This window comes from Pleurodeles waltl, chromosome 7 (genome assembly GCF_031143425.1).
Source record: "Pleurodeles waltl isolate 20211129_DDA chromosome 7, aPleWal1.hap1.20221129, whole genome shotgun sequence".
NCBI classification, from domain to species: Eukaryota; Metazoa; Chordata; class Amphibia; order Caudata; family Salamandridae; genus Pleurodeles; species Pleurodeles waltl.
In genome coordinates this window covers 551,302,046-551,321,910 of record NC_090446.1, presented here as the reverse complement: position 1 = coordinate 551,321,910, position 19,865 = coordinate 551,302,046, and the positions used below count along the sequence as shown (strand labels likewise).

Below are 19,865 nucleotides of genomic sequence, written 5' to 3'. Positions count from 1 at the left end.
TTGCAATAGTGAAAAATGGTTTTAGCAGACTTTCACTATCTGGGCATGTGAAACTTTTTTTTGTACTTTATTTATAATTTTGTCAAGAAAAGGAAAAACAAAAGTATGCACAGGCTGTTTCCAGTACTTTGAGGATGAGGTACATCACATTAAAACGAGCGTTACATAATCAATAGTAGTTACAGGCATTACAACGTTCAGGCCATTCTGAAATAGAGTGGGTGTCGGTGTCATGGGTGTTACACTTGGAGTTGGACACAGCGTGTGCCCTAGTGCTATCTACTTACCTGAGCATGTGAAACTTAAAACGTATGTGCCCAACCTTTTATGTACACCGCACCCTCCCCTTGTGGTCAACTAGCACCCACTTTAGGGGTGACTTACATGCAATTAAAACAAAGATGTGGGCATGGCAAGTGGGTGCACTTACCAGGTTGAAACTGCAGCTTAAAACTGCACACACAGGTTCTGCAGTGGCAGGACTAATACATGTTTGAAAGGCTGCTGTAGTAGGTGGCATAATCAGTGATGCAGGCCCACTAATAGCATTTAACTTACAGGCCCGGGGCACATATAACTCACTTTACTAGGGTCTTACAAGTAGACTAAATATGCCAGTTGTGGAGAACCCAATGTTATCATACTTTAGAGGACAAAGCAACTGCATTTTAGCACTGGTCAGAAGTGGTAAAGTGCACATATCCCTAAAGGCAAACCAAAATAGTCCAAAAACACAGGAGGTCAGAGGGCAAAAAGTTAGGGGAGACAATGCCAATGATGTCCTGTCTAACACTTGTATGCTTAGAGATAAAACAGATTTGGGATTCACATGAGAAGCCAAGGCTGTAAAGCTAATATGCACTTAATAAAACGCACATACACCTAACATGCCCTCATCCAAAAAGTGTAAATAAAATCTTAAATGCACTTTGGTAACCGATGAGTATCTTGAATTATGTATAGTTGAGGAAGTTTCTGCTAGCATATCGGTAAGATACACACAAACCTCTACCTCATATACATCCACACAAAATGGCATTGCCAATTCCTCTGCAAAAGCGTGAAAGGCACACTTATTCATAAATAAATGCATGCAAGAGATGTGTGTTTATCCTTGTATGAATGTCATACCTTCTCAGTACCCTTTTTTCGCCCCCTATAATTTGGTTATTCTGTTTCTTACTTTACATTTTTATTTTTCTCTTCTATTTTATGTTTGCTGTTTTCATCCTGGTTGCTTCATTAACTTTTATTCGGATTGTTCCTACTATTTTATTGATGTCTCATACTTTCCGTGTTCTCTTTCAGCAACTGTCATATAAAGCACCACTCCTTCCTATTATAGAATGGGATCAGGTACAGAGCGGAGGTGGTTCTTGATAACAGATGCTTCACCTCCTAACTGACTGCCAGTCTCAGATAAGCATTGAGGTAGTGTCATATCCAAATAGCCCAGTGCTATAGAGACTACCACTGGGATTTTACTTGTGCCCACTGCTTTTAAACACTGTAGTGTAGACACTCCACAGTATGCTCTGTGAGTCCATGGTTTCCTCCCACAACGTCATCAACATTATACAGGATTTTCCCTTTGCTTAGGAAATGGGATGCAAATCTTGAGTTGGTCCTGAGAGTCAGCATTGTCGGATCTCTCCAGTTCACCCACATTTTTAATTGATATGTAGACTCAGAAAACTACAGCTCATAGTAATAAACAATGGCTAAGATTAATTCAGACATTGCCCTCACTACTTTTTAGGTTGAGCATAAGCATTCAACATGGTGTATACTGAAGTATACTTATACTGTGGTAGGAAGCTATTTTATTTGTTGGTTGCAGTGTCCCTTGCTCGCTAGTGGTCAGTTCTGTCTTTTTCTCCCTCCTTTTTATTGTTTCAGAGCAGTGACCAACTACTGTATTGTTCCACTTTGGTTTCTTTATCTATTGCTGTGACAGACTATTTTTTTTACATTTCTTTGGTTGTCTTCTTTCTCTGTGCATGTGTGCATGTTTTAGGCTGGTAGCTGCCTGCGTTTTATTGCAGCATTCGGTTCCTCCCACCTTCTCCCATGTTGCTGACATTTGTTTTGGCTTTATTCCAGTGCTATCCTCATACCCAGCTCCTAAAATAAGCTTATTTTACTATACAAATACCATATGCCCTCGTATCGCGATGCTGAGAGTCTTTCTCTTCAGGGCCCCTCCCTGCCAGCACTCATGACATTGAACACAGGGCTTTGTTTATCTCGCTTATTGAGGCCATAAATATTCTCAGGCTGCTCTGCTAACTTCATTAGAGCATTGTGGAAATGTGAGGCAAAAATGCTTGTTGTAAGCTTGTCTCTCCAAAATGGCACCAGCGAGCAGCCAAGACTGACTGCAGGAGGTGGCAAAAAAGATCGGAGCTCAAAAACCACATCAATAGCAATCCCCCTCAAATCCGATCAAGTTCTGTTTTTAATATGGCTTAATTTAGGGTATGGGATTATGGAATGAAACTGCAAAACTGTGCCCAGCGACTCCTAGTTCACTTGCTCCCCAGTAAGCATGTTTTGAGGCCTCCTGGGCACAGTCCCCTGCAGAGTGATATTGGAAAGTTGGCGGCCCTAGTTCCGTGTCATGTGTCAGCACCTAGTTCACTTCCAGTGTTGTGTTACTATTTTATTCTAACCCTTATAGTTTTGATTTTCCTCATTCTAAATACAGGGCTGCAAGCCACAGAATTCACAGAATAAATTAAGACTGGATGAGACACTCCAATGGTGCAAAGTGACATCTATGGGCAACGCTGTGTGCTCGAAATTACCCAAAGGGAGACAAGCAGAACCATTTAAAAATTCAAATAAATTAATACATGCTAAAGCTGTGTGCTCTGTGTGAAAGATTACTGCAGTGGCCTTAGCTCCAATGACCTCATTCAAAGGAAAAGCAATGTGTGGCACCTTTCTTATCAAATGAAAAACTTCAGAGTAGTTGTTAGAGAAACACACAATCAATTTTAATATAGGTTTAAATTGTCCAAACTAAACCAAATATCAATTAAAGTTTTACAGCACTTAGAAATCCATCCGTAGTAATAAAATTGTGGTCTGATGATACAATTTCAGCCCGTAGTAATACAATTGTGGTCTGATGATGCAATTTCAGCCAACACGTGTTTCGTCATGGGAAATTTCCTTTTTTAACATTCCCGAACAACTTCTTCAGGGCTACAGATTATAAACAAATAACAAAAATTAGGATCCAAAATGCTCCAAGTTATATAAAAATATACGTAACAAAGGAACCCAATTTAAACCAAAGTGAAGGTCTCATGAAGGAGACCAACGTGATGATTCCTTTAGTATTGGTGCAAACACAACATGCGAAATCCAGATAAAGTTCTACCAAAGTGCTCCTCACACAAAATACCAAGCTAATCTCATGCTAACTTTCATCCAACTAATCAAACCAGTGACATCATGCATCTGAAATTTAAATGCCCTAACACCCTAGTGTCAACTCTTTTCTTTAGAACCTCTAAAAAGTCACCTTAAATACCTTATTATTTAAACACATTGGATCAAAAGGCATAAGCGTATTCTCATTATATGGTGAATTAACTCGATCTAATGTGTAAACACAAAAAAAAAAAAAAAGGCCAAAAAGCCTGATGTAATTAAATTATTTCCAATAAACCATACAATCTATGACCACTTCTTCCCAACTATAAATCACACCGAGCCCCCATGTAAGGTACCTGACGTCCAGCAGTCAAATGGTAATGCGTATTCGTCTTCTATATTAGACTGTCAAAGAATTGAACAAGTTCTCTGAGTAACAAATACAAAAACCATCAGAGCTCCAAATCAAGCTCCTAAACGTACACAATCTTTTTAAAGAAATCGAATCGAACCTTCCATGCTCACCTCATATTGGTAGAATCACTGAATACCGGCGTTGCTTGAGAATGGAAACGCCACGGCGCGAGTACGCGTCTCGTGTGTAATCAACGATCCGACCCGGAAGTTAATATACTTGCGGGGCAGCCGTCCCAACGTTACCATACAAGATAGAAAGAGGACTGGCCTCTATGAGGATACGCACCTCAAATTCGTTATGTAACTAAACGGAAGTAGAGTGCATAACCAGGGCAACCACACAAAGCTCCCCTGTAAAAAAGAAAGGAAAGAAAGACTAATCTCCATAACTACTAGATCGTGCTACCTTAAAATTAAATATGGATTTAAATTGAGGGAACAAACCTTAAGGGCTTGGGTGTTTCCCCTTTGCAGGCACCTTTCATTTCTTATTCTAATTTGCTCGATATAGGACCCTGAGCGCCCATCCAACCCTAACAATACACCCCAAATATTTAGACCTCATTCATAGTGCCACAGTTAATCGGGGCGAAAACACCAGGGTAATAACACTGGTGCATAGCATTGGGTCGACACTTGATTTGTAGTTCTGCCACTTACAAGGGGGATAAAGTGCAGAAACATTATTGAGATTGGTTAACATGATCTCACCGGTGCCCGGGCAATTCTCTTTATGCTGAACTCAGGTGCACATTGTGAGCGCACAAACCCAGACTGGGTGCGGGTTTCTTCATACTGAGACTGTAAAACCAAATGCAGACCCTCAATCCTGTTTTCAAATCTCCTCTGAGTTCACAGCAGTGATGGCGCAAAGCACTTTGTCGCCCTTGCATCCATACATACCAACGTTTTAGAAGAGGAAAGTGGGAGACTTTAACCCCTTCGCTGCCAGGCCTTTTTCCCCTCCTGTGCAGGCCTTTTTTTGCCTATTTGGAACAGTTCTTGCTTAGGCCCTCATAACTTTTTGTCCACATAAGCTACCCAAGCCACATTTGCGTCCTTTTTGTCCAGAATCCTAGGGATTCTAGAGGTACCCAGACTTTGTGGGTTCCCCTGAAGGAGGCCAAGAAATTAGCCAAAATAGAGCGAAAAAGTCATTTTTTTTAAAACAATGGGAAAAAGGGGCTGCAGAAGAAGGCTTGTGGTTTTTTCCCTGAAAATGGCATCAACAAAGGGTTTGCGGTGCTAAAATCACCAGCTTCCCAGCTTTCAGGAACAGGCAGACTTGAATCAGAAAACCCAATTTTTCAACACAATTTTGCCATTTTACTGTGACAAACCCCATTTTTATGATTTTTTGTGCTTTCAGCCTCCTTCCAGTCAGTGACAGAAATGGGCATGAAACCAATGCTGGATCCCAGAAACCTAAACATTTCTAAAACGTAGACAAAATTCTGAATTCAGCAAGAGGTAATTTGTGTAGATCCTACAAGGGTTTCCTAAAGAAAATAACAACTGAAATAACAAAAAATTGAGTTGAAAAAAACAGCAATTTTTCTCTACGTTTTACTCTGTAACTTTTTCCTGCAATGTCAGATTTTTTAAAGCAATATACCGTTACGTCTGCTGGACTCTTCTGGTTGCGTGGATATATAGGGCTTGTAGGTTCATCAAGAACCCTTGGTACCCAGAGCCAATAAATGAGCTGCACCCTGCAGTGGGTTTTCAATATATACCGGGTATACAGCAATTCATTTGCTGAAATATAAAGAGTGAAAAATAGCTATCAAGAAAACCTTTGTATTTCTAAAATGGGTACAAGATAAGGTGTTGAGGAGCAATGGTTATTTGCACATCTCTGAATTCCGCTGTGCGCATACTAGCATGTGCATTACAGGGCATTTCTCAAATAGACGTCTTTTTTACACACTCTCTTATATTTGGAAAGAAAAAATGTACAGAAAGACAAGGGGCAATAACACTTGTTTTGCTATTCCATGTTCCCCGAAGTCTCCTGATAAAAATGGCACCTCACTTGTGTGGGTAGGCCCCGCGCCTGTGACAGGAAATGCCTCAAAACACAACGTGGACACATCACATTTTTCTACAGAAAACAGAGGTGTTTTTTGCAAAGTGCCTACCTGTAGCTTTTGGCCTTTAGCTCAGCTGGTACCTAGGGAAACCTACGAAACCTGTGCATTTTTTAAAACTAGAGACCTAGGGGAATCCAATATGGGGTGACTTGTGGGGCTCTCACCTGGTTCTGTTACCCAGGATCCTTTGCAAACCTCAAAATTTAGCTAAAAAAACAAATTTTCCTCACATTTCGGTGACAGAAAGTTCTGGAATCTGAGAGGAGCCACAAATCTCTTTCCACCCAGCGCTCCCCCCAAGCCTCCCTATATAAATGATACCGCCCTTGTGTGGGTAGGCCTAGCGCCCACAACAGGAAATGCCCCAAAACACAACGTGGACACATCACATTTTTCCACAGAAAACAGAGGTGTTTTTTAGAAACTGCCTACCTGTGGATTTTGGCCTCTAGCTCAGCCAGTATCTCGGGAAATCTACCAAACCTGTGCATTTCTGAAATCTAGAGACCTAGGGGAATCCAGGATGGGGTGACTTGTGGGGCTCTCACCAGGTTCTGTTACCCAGAATCCTTTGCAAACCTCAAAATTTGGCACAAAAAAAACGTTTTCCTCACATTTCAGTGACAGAAAGTTCTGGAATCTGACAGCACCCACAAATTTCCTTTCACCCAGCGTTCCACCAATTCTCCCTTTAAAAATGATACCTTACTTGTGTGGGTAGGCCTAGTGCCGGCGACAGGAAATGCCCCAAAACACAACATGGACACATCACATTTTTCTACAGAAAACAGAGGTGTTTTTTGAAAGTGCCTACCTGTAGATTTTGGCCTCTAGCTCAGCCGCCACCTAGGGAAACGTACCAAACCTGTGCATTTTTTAAAACTAGAGACCTAGGGAAATCAAAGACGGGGTGACTTGTGGGGCTCTCACCAGGTTCTGTTACCCAGAATCCTTTGTAAACCTCAAAATGTGGCTAAAAAACACTTTTTCCTCACATTTCGGTGACAGAAAGTTCTGGAATCTGAGAGGAGCCACAAATTTCCTTCCACCCAGCGTTCCCCCATGTCTCCTGATAAAAATGATACCTCACTTGTGTGGGTGGGCCAGGTGCCTGCAACAGAAAAAGGCCACAAACTTGTAGAGATTATGGGGATAGCAAAGCGAGTTGATAAGCACATATTCTTCTTTTATACATCTTTAGGCTGACTCTGCTTTGGGGACCCACACAAGTGAGGGGTCATTTTACTTGGGAGACTGAGGAGAATGCTGGGGAGTTGGTATTTTTGTGCTAGAGCGGTGATCGTACAAAGAAAAGTCTGGAAAATATGCTTTTTTAAGCAAATTTTGAGGTTTGCAGAAGAGTCTGGGTAAGAAAATGTTGGGGGATCCATGCAAGCCTCACCTCCCTGGACTCCTTGGGGTGTCTAGATTAAAAAAATGTCTGGGTTTGGTAGGTTTCCCTAGATGAAGGCCGCACCCAGGACCAAAAAGATAGGTGCCCCCTCCCCCCCCAAACACAGGTAGTTTTGTAATATATCATTTTGATGTGTCCACATACGTCTGTGATGTGCCAAACACTAAAATTGTGAAAAGAAACGCACTTAGGTTATGTGAAAAAGACCCCTCACCCACCAACCAAGTTGGTAGCATGCTTCATCATCGGGGTCCCACCTGAGACACCTAGCGTGTCACAAGTGTGCTGCGACGCCTGATTACCACCACTTCTACTTTAGGAACTCTTGCCTGTTCCACCACAATAAGGCTCTTTATCACTGACTCCTGAAATTTAACAAATGTCATCCTTGACTCAGGTGAATTATCCTTGAACATAATAAAAGCATTAAAAGTTGCCAAATGAAATAAATGTGGGGCCAACTTTTTATACCACACGTAAGACTTACGAAGAGCAGTGTAAGGTTCCAACCTCTGATCTACTCTATCAACACCACCCATGTTCCTATTGTAGTCCAAAATGCACGCAGGTTTGTGCACTTCCGCAACCTGACTCCAAACAGTCACAGGGGAATTACTCTCATCATGGATGGTAGATAGCATGTACACATCCCTCCTGTCTGAAAATTTCAGAGCTAGCAGCTCATTATTCCGCAAGGCACTGCACTGTCCTCTCTCAAGTTTTTTACAGACAAGCTCCCTTGGATAGCCTTTCCGGTTAGAACAGATTGTGCCACAAGCAACAGTGTCCACTCTAAGCAACTCCTTGATCAACTATACTCTAGTGTAGAAATTATCTATGTACAATTGGTGACCTTTGTTAAACAGTCATCTACCAAGTTCCCACACAATTTTTTCGCTAACTCCAAATGTGGCCGGACAACCAGGAGGGTCAATACTGGAATCCCTACCAGTGTAGACCCGGAAATTATACACATATCCTGTACTGCTTTCTGACAGCATAGACAATTTAATCCCATAATGTGCCCTCTTACTAGGAATGTACTGCTTAAAAACTAAGGGGCATATTTATACTCCGTTTGCGCCGAACTTGCGTCGTTTTTTTCGACGCAAATTCGACGCAAAACTAACTCCATATTTATACTTTGGCGTTAGACGCGTCTAGCGCCAAAGTTCATGGAGTTAGCGTCATTTTTTTGCGTGAACACCTTCCTTGCGTTAATGATATGCAAGGTAGGCGTTCCCGTCTTAAAAAATGACTGCGATACATATGCGTCGTATTTATACTCCCGGGCAAAAATGACGCCCGGGAGTGGGCGGGACTAAAAAACCCGCATTTGCACCGGATTTTAGCACCTGGGTCAGGGCAGGCGTTAAGGGACCTGTGGGCTCAGAATGAGCCCAGAGGTGCCCTCCCAAGCCCCCAGGGACACCCCCTGCCACCCTTGCCCACCCCAGGAGGACACCCAAGGATGGAGGGACCCACCCCAGGGACATTAAGGTAAGTCCAGGTAAGTATTTTTTATTTTTATTTTGTGGCATAGGGGGGCCTGATTTGTGCCCCTCTACATGCCACTATGCCCAATGACCATGCCCAGGGGACAGAAGTCCCCTGGGCATGGCCATTGGGCAAGGGGGCATGACTCCTGTCTTTGCTAAGATAGGAGTCATTTCAATGGGGGATGGGCGTCGTAAAAAAATGGCGCAAATCGGGTTGTGGCGAATTTTTTGCCTCAGCCTGACTTGCACCATTTCTGGACGCCCATACGCCATTTTCCCCCTACGCCGGCGCTGCCTGGTGTACGTCGTTTTTTTTAACGCACACCAGACAGCGCCGGCGGCTAACGCCGGCTAACGTCATTCAATAAATACGGCGCCCGCATGGCGCTTCAGAATGGCGTTAGCCGGCGCTAATTTTTTTGACGCAAAACTGCGTTGGCGCAGTTTTGCGTCAAAAAGTATAAATATGGGCCTAAATGCCCCTTGAAAAGGACCAAAGACTCATCCACACTTATCTCTTTGCCTGGAACATAGACCTCTGAAAAACGATCTACAAAATGATCAAGGACAGGCCTAATCTTGAAAAGACGGTCATAATCAGGGTGATCTCGTGGCAAGGCTAAAGCATTGTCTACAAAATGCAGCATACGAAGAAGAAGCAAATAGCGATTACGTGTCATAGTTGCAGGAAATGTAGCCATTGCCATCAAGGGACTAGTAGACCAATAAGAAGACAGTGACGGCTTCCTGATCAACCCCATCAAAAAAGTCAAACCTAAAGACATTTTCATCTCTTCCAGATATGTGGGAACCCTCTGAGTAGCTCTAGACTGAGGCCTAAGTCTGGCAGCGATATCCCTCAAATATTGCGCTGCATACAAATTAGTCTGCTCCACAATCTCTTCCAAAAATACATCGTCCATAAACAAGTGAAAGAAATAGACAGGCAAAAAAGTTTTCCATATAGACTCTACACCGTGGGAGACCAGTAAATGATGGTAAGTGTGGCTGCTCCATGTTTGGGGCAATCCAGGTGTCAGGTCTTCTAATGGGAAACCCTTGAGCCCCAGGCTGCTGCACTCTTGGCACATCAATGTCCTCCTCTAAAACAGGCCCTTCATCTGCACTGAGAGTAGCTTCCTCATCAGAAGAATACTCTCGGGCAGAAAACTCACTGCCAGAATCTCTCACTTCCTCCTCTGCCTCAGATGCAGAGTCAGTCTCGTAATCATGGTCTGAAGGCGACTCAAAGAGCATGCCAACAACCTGCTGAGAGGTCACCCTGCGGGTAGCCATGATCCTCACTAACAACAAATGGATTGCCAACAACAACTAGCACTAAAATAAGTAATAAACAAAGTGTAGCTTTATCACAAAGAGTTATGTACTAAAAAACTATACCACTCACTTGCCTGAAAAGCAACTACTCTGCACAGACACAGCAATCACCAATGATATCCCACTAAAAAGAAAAAAAAAGAAAGCAAATTAGACATACGACAACACAAATATCATTGTGCTCAAATCTAAGGACAATTTCACATACAATACTGCATTTAGTACACCACCTACAAACATGTCATTCATGCATGTCAACAATGCTCCTTTGGAGTAAATTGCTTTCACTTACCTAAAACATGCAACCATGCAAACCGCAGGACAACTACTGCCAAAACCGCAAGGATCCACAGCAAAGGAAGCAAAAGCTTTGAACTAGAACAAAAAGAAGAAATAAACTGTTATAATCACAAATACAAATACTTCGCCAGTTGAAAAACACCCCGCCCCCAAGAACTTAGAAATTGTCCCTGGTGCCTAAGTGGCTTCTGCCCCACTAGGAGGCATATGGGCCTTAAAAAAAATAGGCTGATCTGCTCCCAAGTGGGGCAGAAATGGCCAACAGCTCTGTACCCTGTTTGAGGGGGCGGCCCTTGCCAAAGGGGGCAAATGGGGGTGCCCCCAGCACAAAAAAAACAAAGGGAACAATCTTGGGGGCAGATGGGTCTAGAAAAAATAGGCTGATCTGCCTCCAAGGTGGGCAGAAATGGCCATCACTAATGTGCCCCCTTTGGGGGGTCGACCCTTGCCAAAGGTGCCCCCCCCAACAAAACACACACACACACACAGGATCCCTGGTGCCTAAGTGGATTCTGCCCCCCTTAGGGGCAGATGGGTGTAAAAAAAATTGCCTGATCTTCCCCCAAGGGGGCAGATATGGCCAACAGCACTGTGCCCCCTTTTGGGGGCGACCCTTGCCAAAGGGGGCAAAAGGGGGCACCCCCAGCACTAAACAAAAAAGTTGGCAAAAAAAAAAATCCCTGCCGTATTGGTGGTTTCTGCCCTCCTTGGGGGCAGATGAGCCTACAAAACTAGGCCCCAAGGGGCAGAGATGGCCAATATGAAATTTCCCTCCTTTCGGGGGCCGACCCTTGCCCAAGGGGTGCTCCCAAACACACAAAACACACCACACAATCCCCTGCGCCTAGTGGGTTTCAACCCCCCCGGAGGCCAGATCGGCCAAAAACATGGCCGATCTAGCCCCAGGGGGGGCCGAAACATATAAAAAATTATTGCCCCCAGGGCAGCGACCCTTGCCTAAGGGGTCACTTCCCAAAAACAAAGAAAATAAATTCCCTGGTGCCTAGTGGTTTTCAGACCCCCCAATGAGGGCAGATCGGCCGAAAAATCAGCCGGTCTGCCCCCAGGGGGGCCGAAAGAGGGGAAAAAAATAGCCCCCAATGGGAGCGACCCTTGCCCAAGGGGTCGCTCCCAAAAAACATGACCAAAATAAATTCCCTGGTGTCTAGTTGTTTTCAGACCCCCCACTGAGGGCAGATCGGCCGAAAACCGTCCGGTCTGCCCCCGGGGGGGGGGGGGGGGGGGAGGGGGGGGCGAAATAGGAAAAAAAAAGCCCCCAATGGGTCGCTCCCCTAAATCCTATTATAAAGAATCCCTGGTGCCTAGTGGGGATTCCTGCTCCACGATCGCGGGCCCCGCAGGAATCCACTGAAAACAGGCACAAGGGGAAAGGAAAAACCCTTTTCTTTCGCCCGTGTCTGTTTTCCCCCCCAAACCCCCAAAAAGGGAAGGACTCACCTCTTTGGAGTCCTCTTCCCTCAACGCGCTGGAAGGAAATGTCTTCCAGCGCATCCTCGGCAATACTTGATGACGGGTTGGTGCGCTGTGAGCGCGCTGACGTCATCAGATTGCCGAGGGGAGGGGCGGGGTAGAAGGGGAAGGGGAAGTGATTCCCCTTCCATCTACGACCGGGGTGTGTGGGTGGGGGGCCCACAGGGGGAGCGCGAGCGCTCCCCCACTGGGTCGGGTGCAGGACAAGGTGATCTCGACCTCGGCATACAAGAAGTTAAAAACACTAATCGGAAGAATGTATTTCACACATTGACTTCTATTTGAGCTGGAGGCATTTTCAGGTGGAAAACAGCCAAAATGTATTCATTTTTGTCCCAAAAATCAGGAGTCCCCCATAAGAGTCAGATCTATAGGCATGTGTGCCTGCGCTATAAAACCCCTTAGCACAGACACAGAGGTCACACTTGCACAAATAAACATGCTGGAAAAACAATAAGAGATTTCCACTGTAAACAGTCACCCTCTGCAAGGACTTCACACAGCGGCAGTGGCCTCATCTCAGAGCTGTTTGTCCCCTCCTGATGCAGCAAGAGTTAGAAGGGTGTCTGCCACCTCTGCACCGTCAGCTGTGCATTAGTGCCACCTCCCATCATACTCTGGCGCTGCCTCCATTATACCGTGGTGCTGCTTCCCATCACAACCTGGTGCCGCCTCACACCTCTCTCTGGTGCTTCCTCCCATCACACTGTGGCACCCACACTGGTGCTGCCTCCCATCACACACTGACCCTGGTACCAACACTGGTGCTGCCTCCGATCACACCCTGGCGCTGGTACCCACACCGTGCTGCCTCCCATCACACCCTAGTGCTGCTTCCCATCACACCCTGGCGCTGGTACCCACACAGGCACTGCTGCCCATCACATGCTGGTGCTTGTAACCACAAAGGCGCTGCCTCCCATCACAGGCTGACGCTGGTACCCACCCTGGTGCTACCTCCCATCTCACTCTGGCACTAGTACCCACACTTGTGCTGCTTCCCATCACACTGGCACTGCCTCCCATAGCACCCTGGCACTGCCTCCCATCACACCCTGGCTCTGGTACCCACTCTGGTGCTGCCTCCAATCACACACTGGTGCTGCCTCCCATCACACCCTGGTGCTGCCTCCCATCACACACTGGCGCTGCCTCCCATCACATGCTGGCACTGGTATCACACAGGGCCTGGCGCTCGTACCCACACAGACACTGCCTCCCATCACACGCTGGTGCTCGTACCCACACTGGGGCTGCCTCTCATCACGCCCTGGCACTTCCTCCCATCATATCCTGGCACTAACACCCATACTGGCGCTGCTTCCCATCAGACACTGGCTCCCCCTCCCATCACACCCTGGCTCCGCCTCCCATCACACACTGGGGCTGCCTCCCATCACACACTGACACTGGTACTAACATAGGAGCTGCCGCCCATCACACGCTGGTGCTGATACCCACACAGGCACTGCCTCCCAACACACGCTGATGCAGCCTACAATCACACACTGGCGCTGCCTCCTGCATCCCATCACACACTAGCGCCCATACCCACACTGGCGATGCTTCCCATCACATGCTGGTGCTGCCTCCCACACTGGCACAGTGGTTCTGCCTTCCGCATCAGGGGTGTACCTTGGTCAGTGAGATGGAGGGGTAGGGGTGGGAGGTTCATGTTTTCAACAATCAGACTGGCATTTAATGATAAATACATCATACAATAAGGAGGGCACATGAGGGGGGCTTAGGGTGTAGTGGGAAGGGAGTGGAATGCAGACTGTCAGGGTTACTAAATTAGAGAAAACAGAAGATTTTGTTAAAAAAAAGTAAGCATGTATCTAAAAATCCCTGGGGAAATCCGATGGACACCTTAGCATACCTGATTGAAAGCACCTATACCCAACTATTTATAAAAAAATACAGTTATTAGACAGGGGTATGACACCCCAAACACCTCCCCCTGTCCCAGCTACATCCTGGTCCTTCACGCACCGGCGCTGTTATCATCCAAGCTAGGGCACTGCCTCCCTCACTGCCACACAGGCACTATCTCCCATCACACACTGGTGTTGCCTCCCATTACTGCAGCACAGCTGTAAAATTCTGTGAGGCAGCCATCTCTCCCTCCACATGACCCTCTCAGGAATGCAGCCTTAGGAACACTGCGCATCACTAACCTAATCTGCAGGGCACGCTATTGAACTCAGCGGGCACTGGAAATACAACTTTACCATTCAAATATCAATGTTCTCCCAGATACATATTGGGAAAAAATTTCACTACAATAAATGCCATTCCTCTTTCCAATCATGGTCCAAAACGCGTGGATAAGCGTGATATCCGTCCACTCCAAGCGCTATAGCGCCTTGTGAGGGGCATGAAGCACAATATGCAGCTGTGAAAAAGTGCAAATCAAATGCATACAACAGGCTTGTAGTGATCAGGAAGGGGTCAATAGGGGGCAAGTCATTGCACACCATCTGGTGTATATAACTCACACGTGCTAATCACCACTGACTGATACTGCACAAATTGTAAGATGACCAGGCATCCTGGATTTGCCGTGACAGTCCCTGTTTTTCACCAGCTGTCTCAGCAGATTTTGGGAAATTTAGCTGATGTCCGGTTTTTAGAGAGGGGCGCCTGAAAACTGTGGGAGCTGATTTTTTTGTGTTCCAAAGATGAGATAGTTAGCAGGTGTTATCAGAAAGAAATTTAATTAGAAGGCATTATACTGGCAACAAAAATTTAATTTTATTTATGTTCTTAGTGCCTGTTCTGTAATTCTGTGCTGATGAGCGCTGTCATTCTATACACTCGATTGAAGTAAAATGGTAGTCCTTCTCCTATTTTTTGTGAAATGTCCTGGTTTTGGGGCCATAAAATTCAGGTCAGCCTAACAGATTAAACATTTTTTTTTTGTTTTGCCTGCTTCATCACTAGCGTTGATGGTACCGATGTGATCGACCTTGGATGGTCAAACAGAGAGATGGCTCTGCCCTGCCAGGATTTGAATGCGTGGCAGATCGCAGGATGTGTGCAAACCATTTCGTTATCTTCCTGGATTTTTTGTCAGTGTGACTGGTTGGATCCTCCTTGCACCTCATAACAGCCCCTCTGAGTGCACAACTGAGGATTTTTCCCAGGTAGGTCAGCTGCACTGGCTCCCAGCCTGATCGGGTCTGGGACAACTTACCAGCAACTCTAAGAGTTAGGTGACCAAGAGTCCCAGATCGGGGCAAGCTCTTTCCTTATGTGTTGGTGGTATCTATGTGGGCTTTTAACCACTTCCACTGCACACCCATCACGATCACTCGTTCATGGGCTTGCCTTTCAAAACTCCTTTATCATTGGTAAATGCTTTACGTTTGTCCCTCCTTGGGTCAGTTTTGTTAATGCCTTGGCCATCGATCCTGTTACATGGCTAATTGCACTTTTGCTGATACGTTTGACTGAGCAAACTTTTTTTTCCTTTGGTGTGAATCCTACTCGCTCATGCTCCTGGCGGCCGTGGCGCTTTGAATAGACTCGCTTATGTCAGCTGTTTAACTTTTCATTTTCAATTTATGTGGCAAGCAAAGTCCAGTTAGGAATTTACAACGCTACCTCTAACTCGAGCAAACGCAAGACCCATTACATTGCAAATGCTTGTTTTTGTTTTGTTTTTCTCAGTGGGATGCCGTAAGTGCATTAGTTGTATCCAGACCTAGTTCCCATGCTCGCTGTGCTATAAGACCAACATTGCACCTCACTGAAGAGACCCAAAAATGCTGAAAGCAGCCTAAGGCTGATTTTATTCTCATCTAGAGGGAACCTCGCCTAGTAGTTCGATCTACACTGTTCTTTTATGAGCTGGGGCAAAGCTGACTTGCACATGGCTGCCCCGTGGCAGTAGTGGCACACGGAGCAAAAGCAAATATATTTGAATATTGCACGTTAATTACCTGTGGCTGAGATTAATTCATGCATTCCACCTGTCATTTTTTATAAACGTGAAAGTCGGGGATAGAAAAGCGCCGGTTTGTTCTGAGTTTGAAACCCCTGATCGAGAACATGTTTCTAAATTACAAGTCATTTTTTTCTATCTTACGGAAACTAATGGTGAAGATCGACTTGATTTGACCCTAAATGATGTTTGTTTTGTTTGTTAATGTTTGTTAAGGTGATGTGTAAATTCAGAGGGAAATCAAGAGTTTACAATTTTGTGGAAACCTGTCTGCTAATGTCACATAAACAACGTCTTTTGGGTGCGCCTTCAGTGGGTTCCAATTAACTTTACTTAGAAGATATTTATCTAGCTTTTTTTGTTCACGAATGTAATCTTTGCGCTCTAACTTGCATCTTCATGGAATTTCATTGGTCTAGTCAAACAGGCGGATAATGTCCATCAATTGCAATACAGATGTGGGCCCAGAGGGAGCTGCTGTGAGGAAAAGCACCTGCAACATTAACCATCCCATCTTTAGGACGAGCTCCAGGGTAAGTTCTACTTGAACAAATCAGAGCTTAAAAAGCAAAGATGACAAGTGCATTATGTTCATGTGATGCAAAAGCACTGCAGTGATGGTTAGAATTCCTTGAATCAGTTCAAAACCATGATTATTATCCTGGCCGTTTTCCATCGTTTTTAGCTCGTTTTCCCCATCACAGATGTATGGTGTATACATGAAGAACACTATCCATTCCAAATGTAACATTAATTTTTGTGTTGAAAAAAAAGTCATCAGTTATAGAGCCCATTCTTGTTATCTCAGTTTTACTACATAGTAAGGATACTAACAGCCACAAAGTGTACATGGGTGTAGTGGTGCAAAGGAGGATGATGGCAGATCAAAGATCCCTACGTGAAAGCTGACATATTTGTGTACGATTGATTGTGATGACGAACTGCAGATTATGCAAAGAATGGTACTTCTGATTCTGCATTTTACTAGCGGTATACTACGCTGGTGGCAGTTGCAAGGATAACCTGGCAATAGCAAATGTGAGTTTGCCAGTGTTCTCTGTTAAACTGGGCACTTATTACTTGATCTCCGACAAAACGTTGTCTTCAATGCTCTGACTCTCTTGGTAGGTTAGGTTGGCTAAGCAAGGCTGGACTGGGGAAACAAGCCCACTCCCAGGAAAGGTACTCAGAGCATCTCCACTTCCTTCCTCCCTTCGCTCTGTCTCTCTATTCCCCTTCATCCATGCTTTCTCTCTCTCATTCTCTCCCCTCTTTTCTCTCAGCATCCCTTCCCCCCGTCCCTCTTCTTCTCTCTCTTGAAGCACCCTTGTGCATGCTGCAATTCATTTCGGGGAGCTGGGAGAGTGACTTAGGCACCACCAGCGGACCTTTGCTTTCAAATCCAGACTCCAGTGGTTTCAGCCTAAAAGGCAAATTCACGCTGGAATAAAAAAGCTGTTGGGACCTGGGCTTAGCAGCCAAGGACTAGCTCAACGGTAGTGGTTTTAAGGCTGAGTCACAGTACAGTACAGAACATTCATCACAGTTGCAAACAACTGTGAAAGAAAGCCAGAGGAGTTTTTCTATATAGAAGATCAGCACTTTACAAGTATCTCAAAATATGTGACAACTGGAAAATAAAAAATACGTTCCAAACCATGAAATCACACGTGGACAAAAAAGCATTAACACCATGAATGTATTGACAACAATGAGCACCCAATTTCCACACGATATGTAATGTTCATGATTGATGATTCATGGAAATATTGTGCTGTTTGTAAAACAAAGTGAACACATGGAGGATCACAACTCTCTCGTCAAAATGCATTACTTCTTTAAACACTGTTTGCTGGCACTACCCAATAGCGACTCCAAACAAACAACGAACTCATAAAGTATACAATGGTTGATTTTGATTTCACATAGCCTACGTTGTATTCCGCTCAGTCACAAATACTGCATACAGCTTGTACGAATCACCAATTATCGTATCAGACTTCTTGAATGCAGGGAATTACATTCATGTTGTCTATCCTTTACAGCAGACTTCCTCATAATGAACTATATTTAAACAAGAATAGCCAACAAATGGATTACCAATTAAGGCAGGAGAAAACAAGCTGTAAAAACACAAACTAATCTTTGTTATTTACTTTTACCTTTATGAAAAAATAAAATGATATATATATATATATATAAATATATATATTTATATATATAAATATATATTTATATATATACATACCAAAAGTGCTAGTTTATTTGACATTAATTTAATAACCTTTCTAACTTTAAAATGAAATATACCTTACCATTTTTACCATTCAAATAAGTGTAAATTAATTCTGTACATAACTCTAAATAATTTTTATTACATAATAAATGCATACAAACATTTTAATTTAAATTATTTAAAAAAAATCATAGAGAAAATAATTGTAATTGTATTTCTTATATTAAAACTATTCAAATTTTTCATTGGTTGCATACATATATACATATATATATATATGTAAAATGTGCAACAAATTAAAAAATGTGATTTAAACTCACCAAAACAAAGTGGATATCAGGCCCAGGGTTCTGGAAATGTATACAATGCACACCATGTTTAATTGCAGTCAGTACACAAGAATTCACTGCAGCAAGTGAACAAAAATGGAATATATATATATATATAAATATATATATATATATATATATATATATATATATATATATACATATATATATTCTCTAACTATCTAATACATTTGTATTAGGTAGGGAATAAGAATAAAACAAGAATAATACCTACTACTTACCTACACACAAGGATCTAATCTAGAATTGCAGTGAAACACAGAATGCAGCCAAATTGTGCTGAAAAATGATATGGTTGCCTTTTATGTTTGGTAAACTCAGTCAATACCCAATCACGTACTGCATTCTCATAGGTATGCTCGCTGTAATCCACAAACTTATCGACTTATTGTGGTATACCGCAGCACAATATATAACTAAGCATTTTAAATCTTATAACTTTAAAACTACTTACACTAATTACACATACTACCAAAAATGTACATTTGCACCTCATAATGTATATTCCTGACACTTTACATCTACATCATTTCACCCACTATCACCCTATGTCTGTTTCATTTCCCACACTGCACTCTACCCTGCTTCATGCTGTGCCACTCAACTCTACGCCACTCCACTCTATGCTATTACACTCTACACCACTCCACTCTGTTACTCCACCATATGTCACACCAATCTATGCTCATCCACTGTACGTCACCCCACTCAACCCCATTCCACTGTACACCACTCCACTGTATGCTATTGAACTGTACGCCACTCCATTCTACAAAACTCCATCCTCCATCACTCAACTGTATGCCCCTCCACTCTATGCTATTCCACTGTACGTTATTCCACTTAATGCAACTCCACTCTACAACACCTCACTTTACGCTATTCCACCCTAATACACTCCACTGTATGCAACTTCAGTGTATTCCAGTGTACTGTACACTATTTCAATGTACACCACTTCACTTTGTGCCATTCCACTGTACACCTCTTCACTCTATGCACCTCCACCCTACAACAATCCACTCTGCATGATTACATTGTACACCACTCCATTCTACACTATACCACTGTATACCACTGTATGCCACCTCATTCTATGCTGCCACACTCTATGCTGTTCCACTGTAGGACACTTCACTGTATGCTATTTAACTATATGACACTCCACTCTACATTACCACACTCAACCATATTACACTCTACAACACTCCACTATATGGTACTCCACAGTCTGCCAATCCACGGTATACCACTCCTCTCTATGCCACTCCACTCTATGCCATTCCACTCTAAGCCACACCACTCTAAAATACTCCAATCTACCCCACTTAACAGTATGCTACTGCACTATACACCACTACGGTCTGCCTGACTACACTCTACCCTGTGGCACTCTA

At 43.9% G+C, this 19,865-nt stretch overlaps 1 protein-coding gene across 2 annotated transcripts in view; it reads left to right on the top strand.

Annotated features, from left to right (window-relative positions):
* LOC138304332 (integrin alpha-M-like) overlaps positions 1-19,865 on the top strand; it is a 628,283-nt gene that overhangs the window by 476,485 nt on the left and 131,933 nt on the right. For both annotated transcript variants that reach the window (XM_069244296.1, XM_069244297.1), the window contains one exon: positions 16,302-16,415. In XM_069244296.1, coding sequence (XP_069100397.1) covers positions 16,302-16,415 — 114 coding nt within the window. The remainder of the gene's footprint in view (positions 1-16,301; positions 16,416-19,865) is intronic.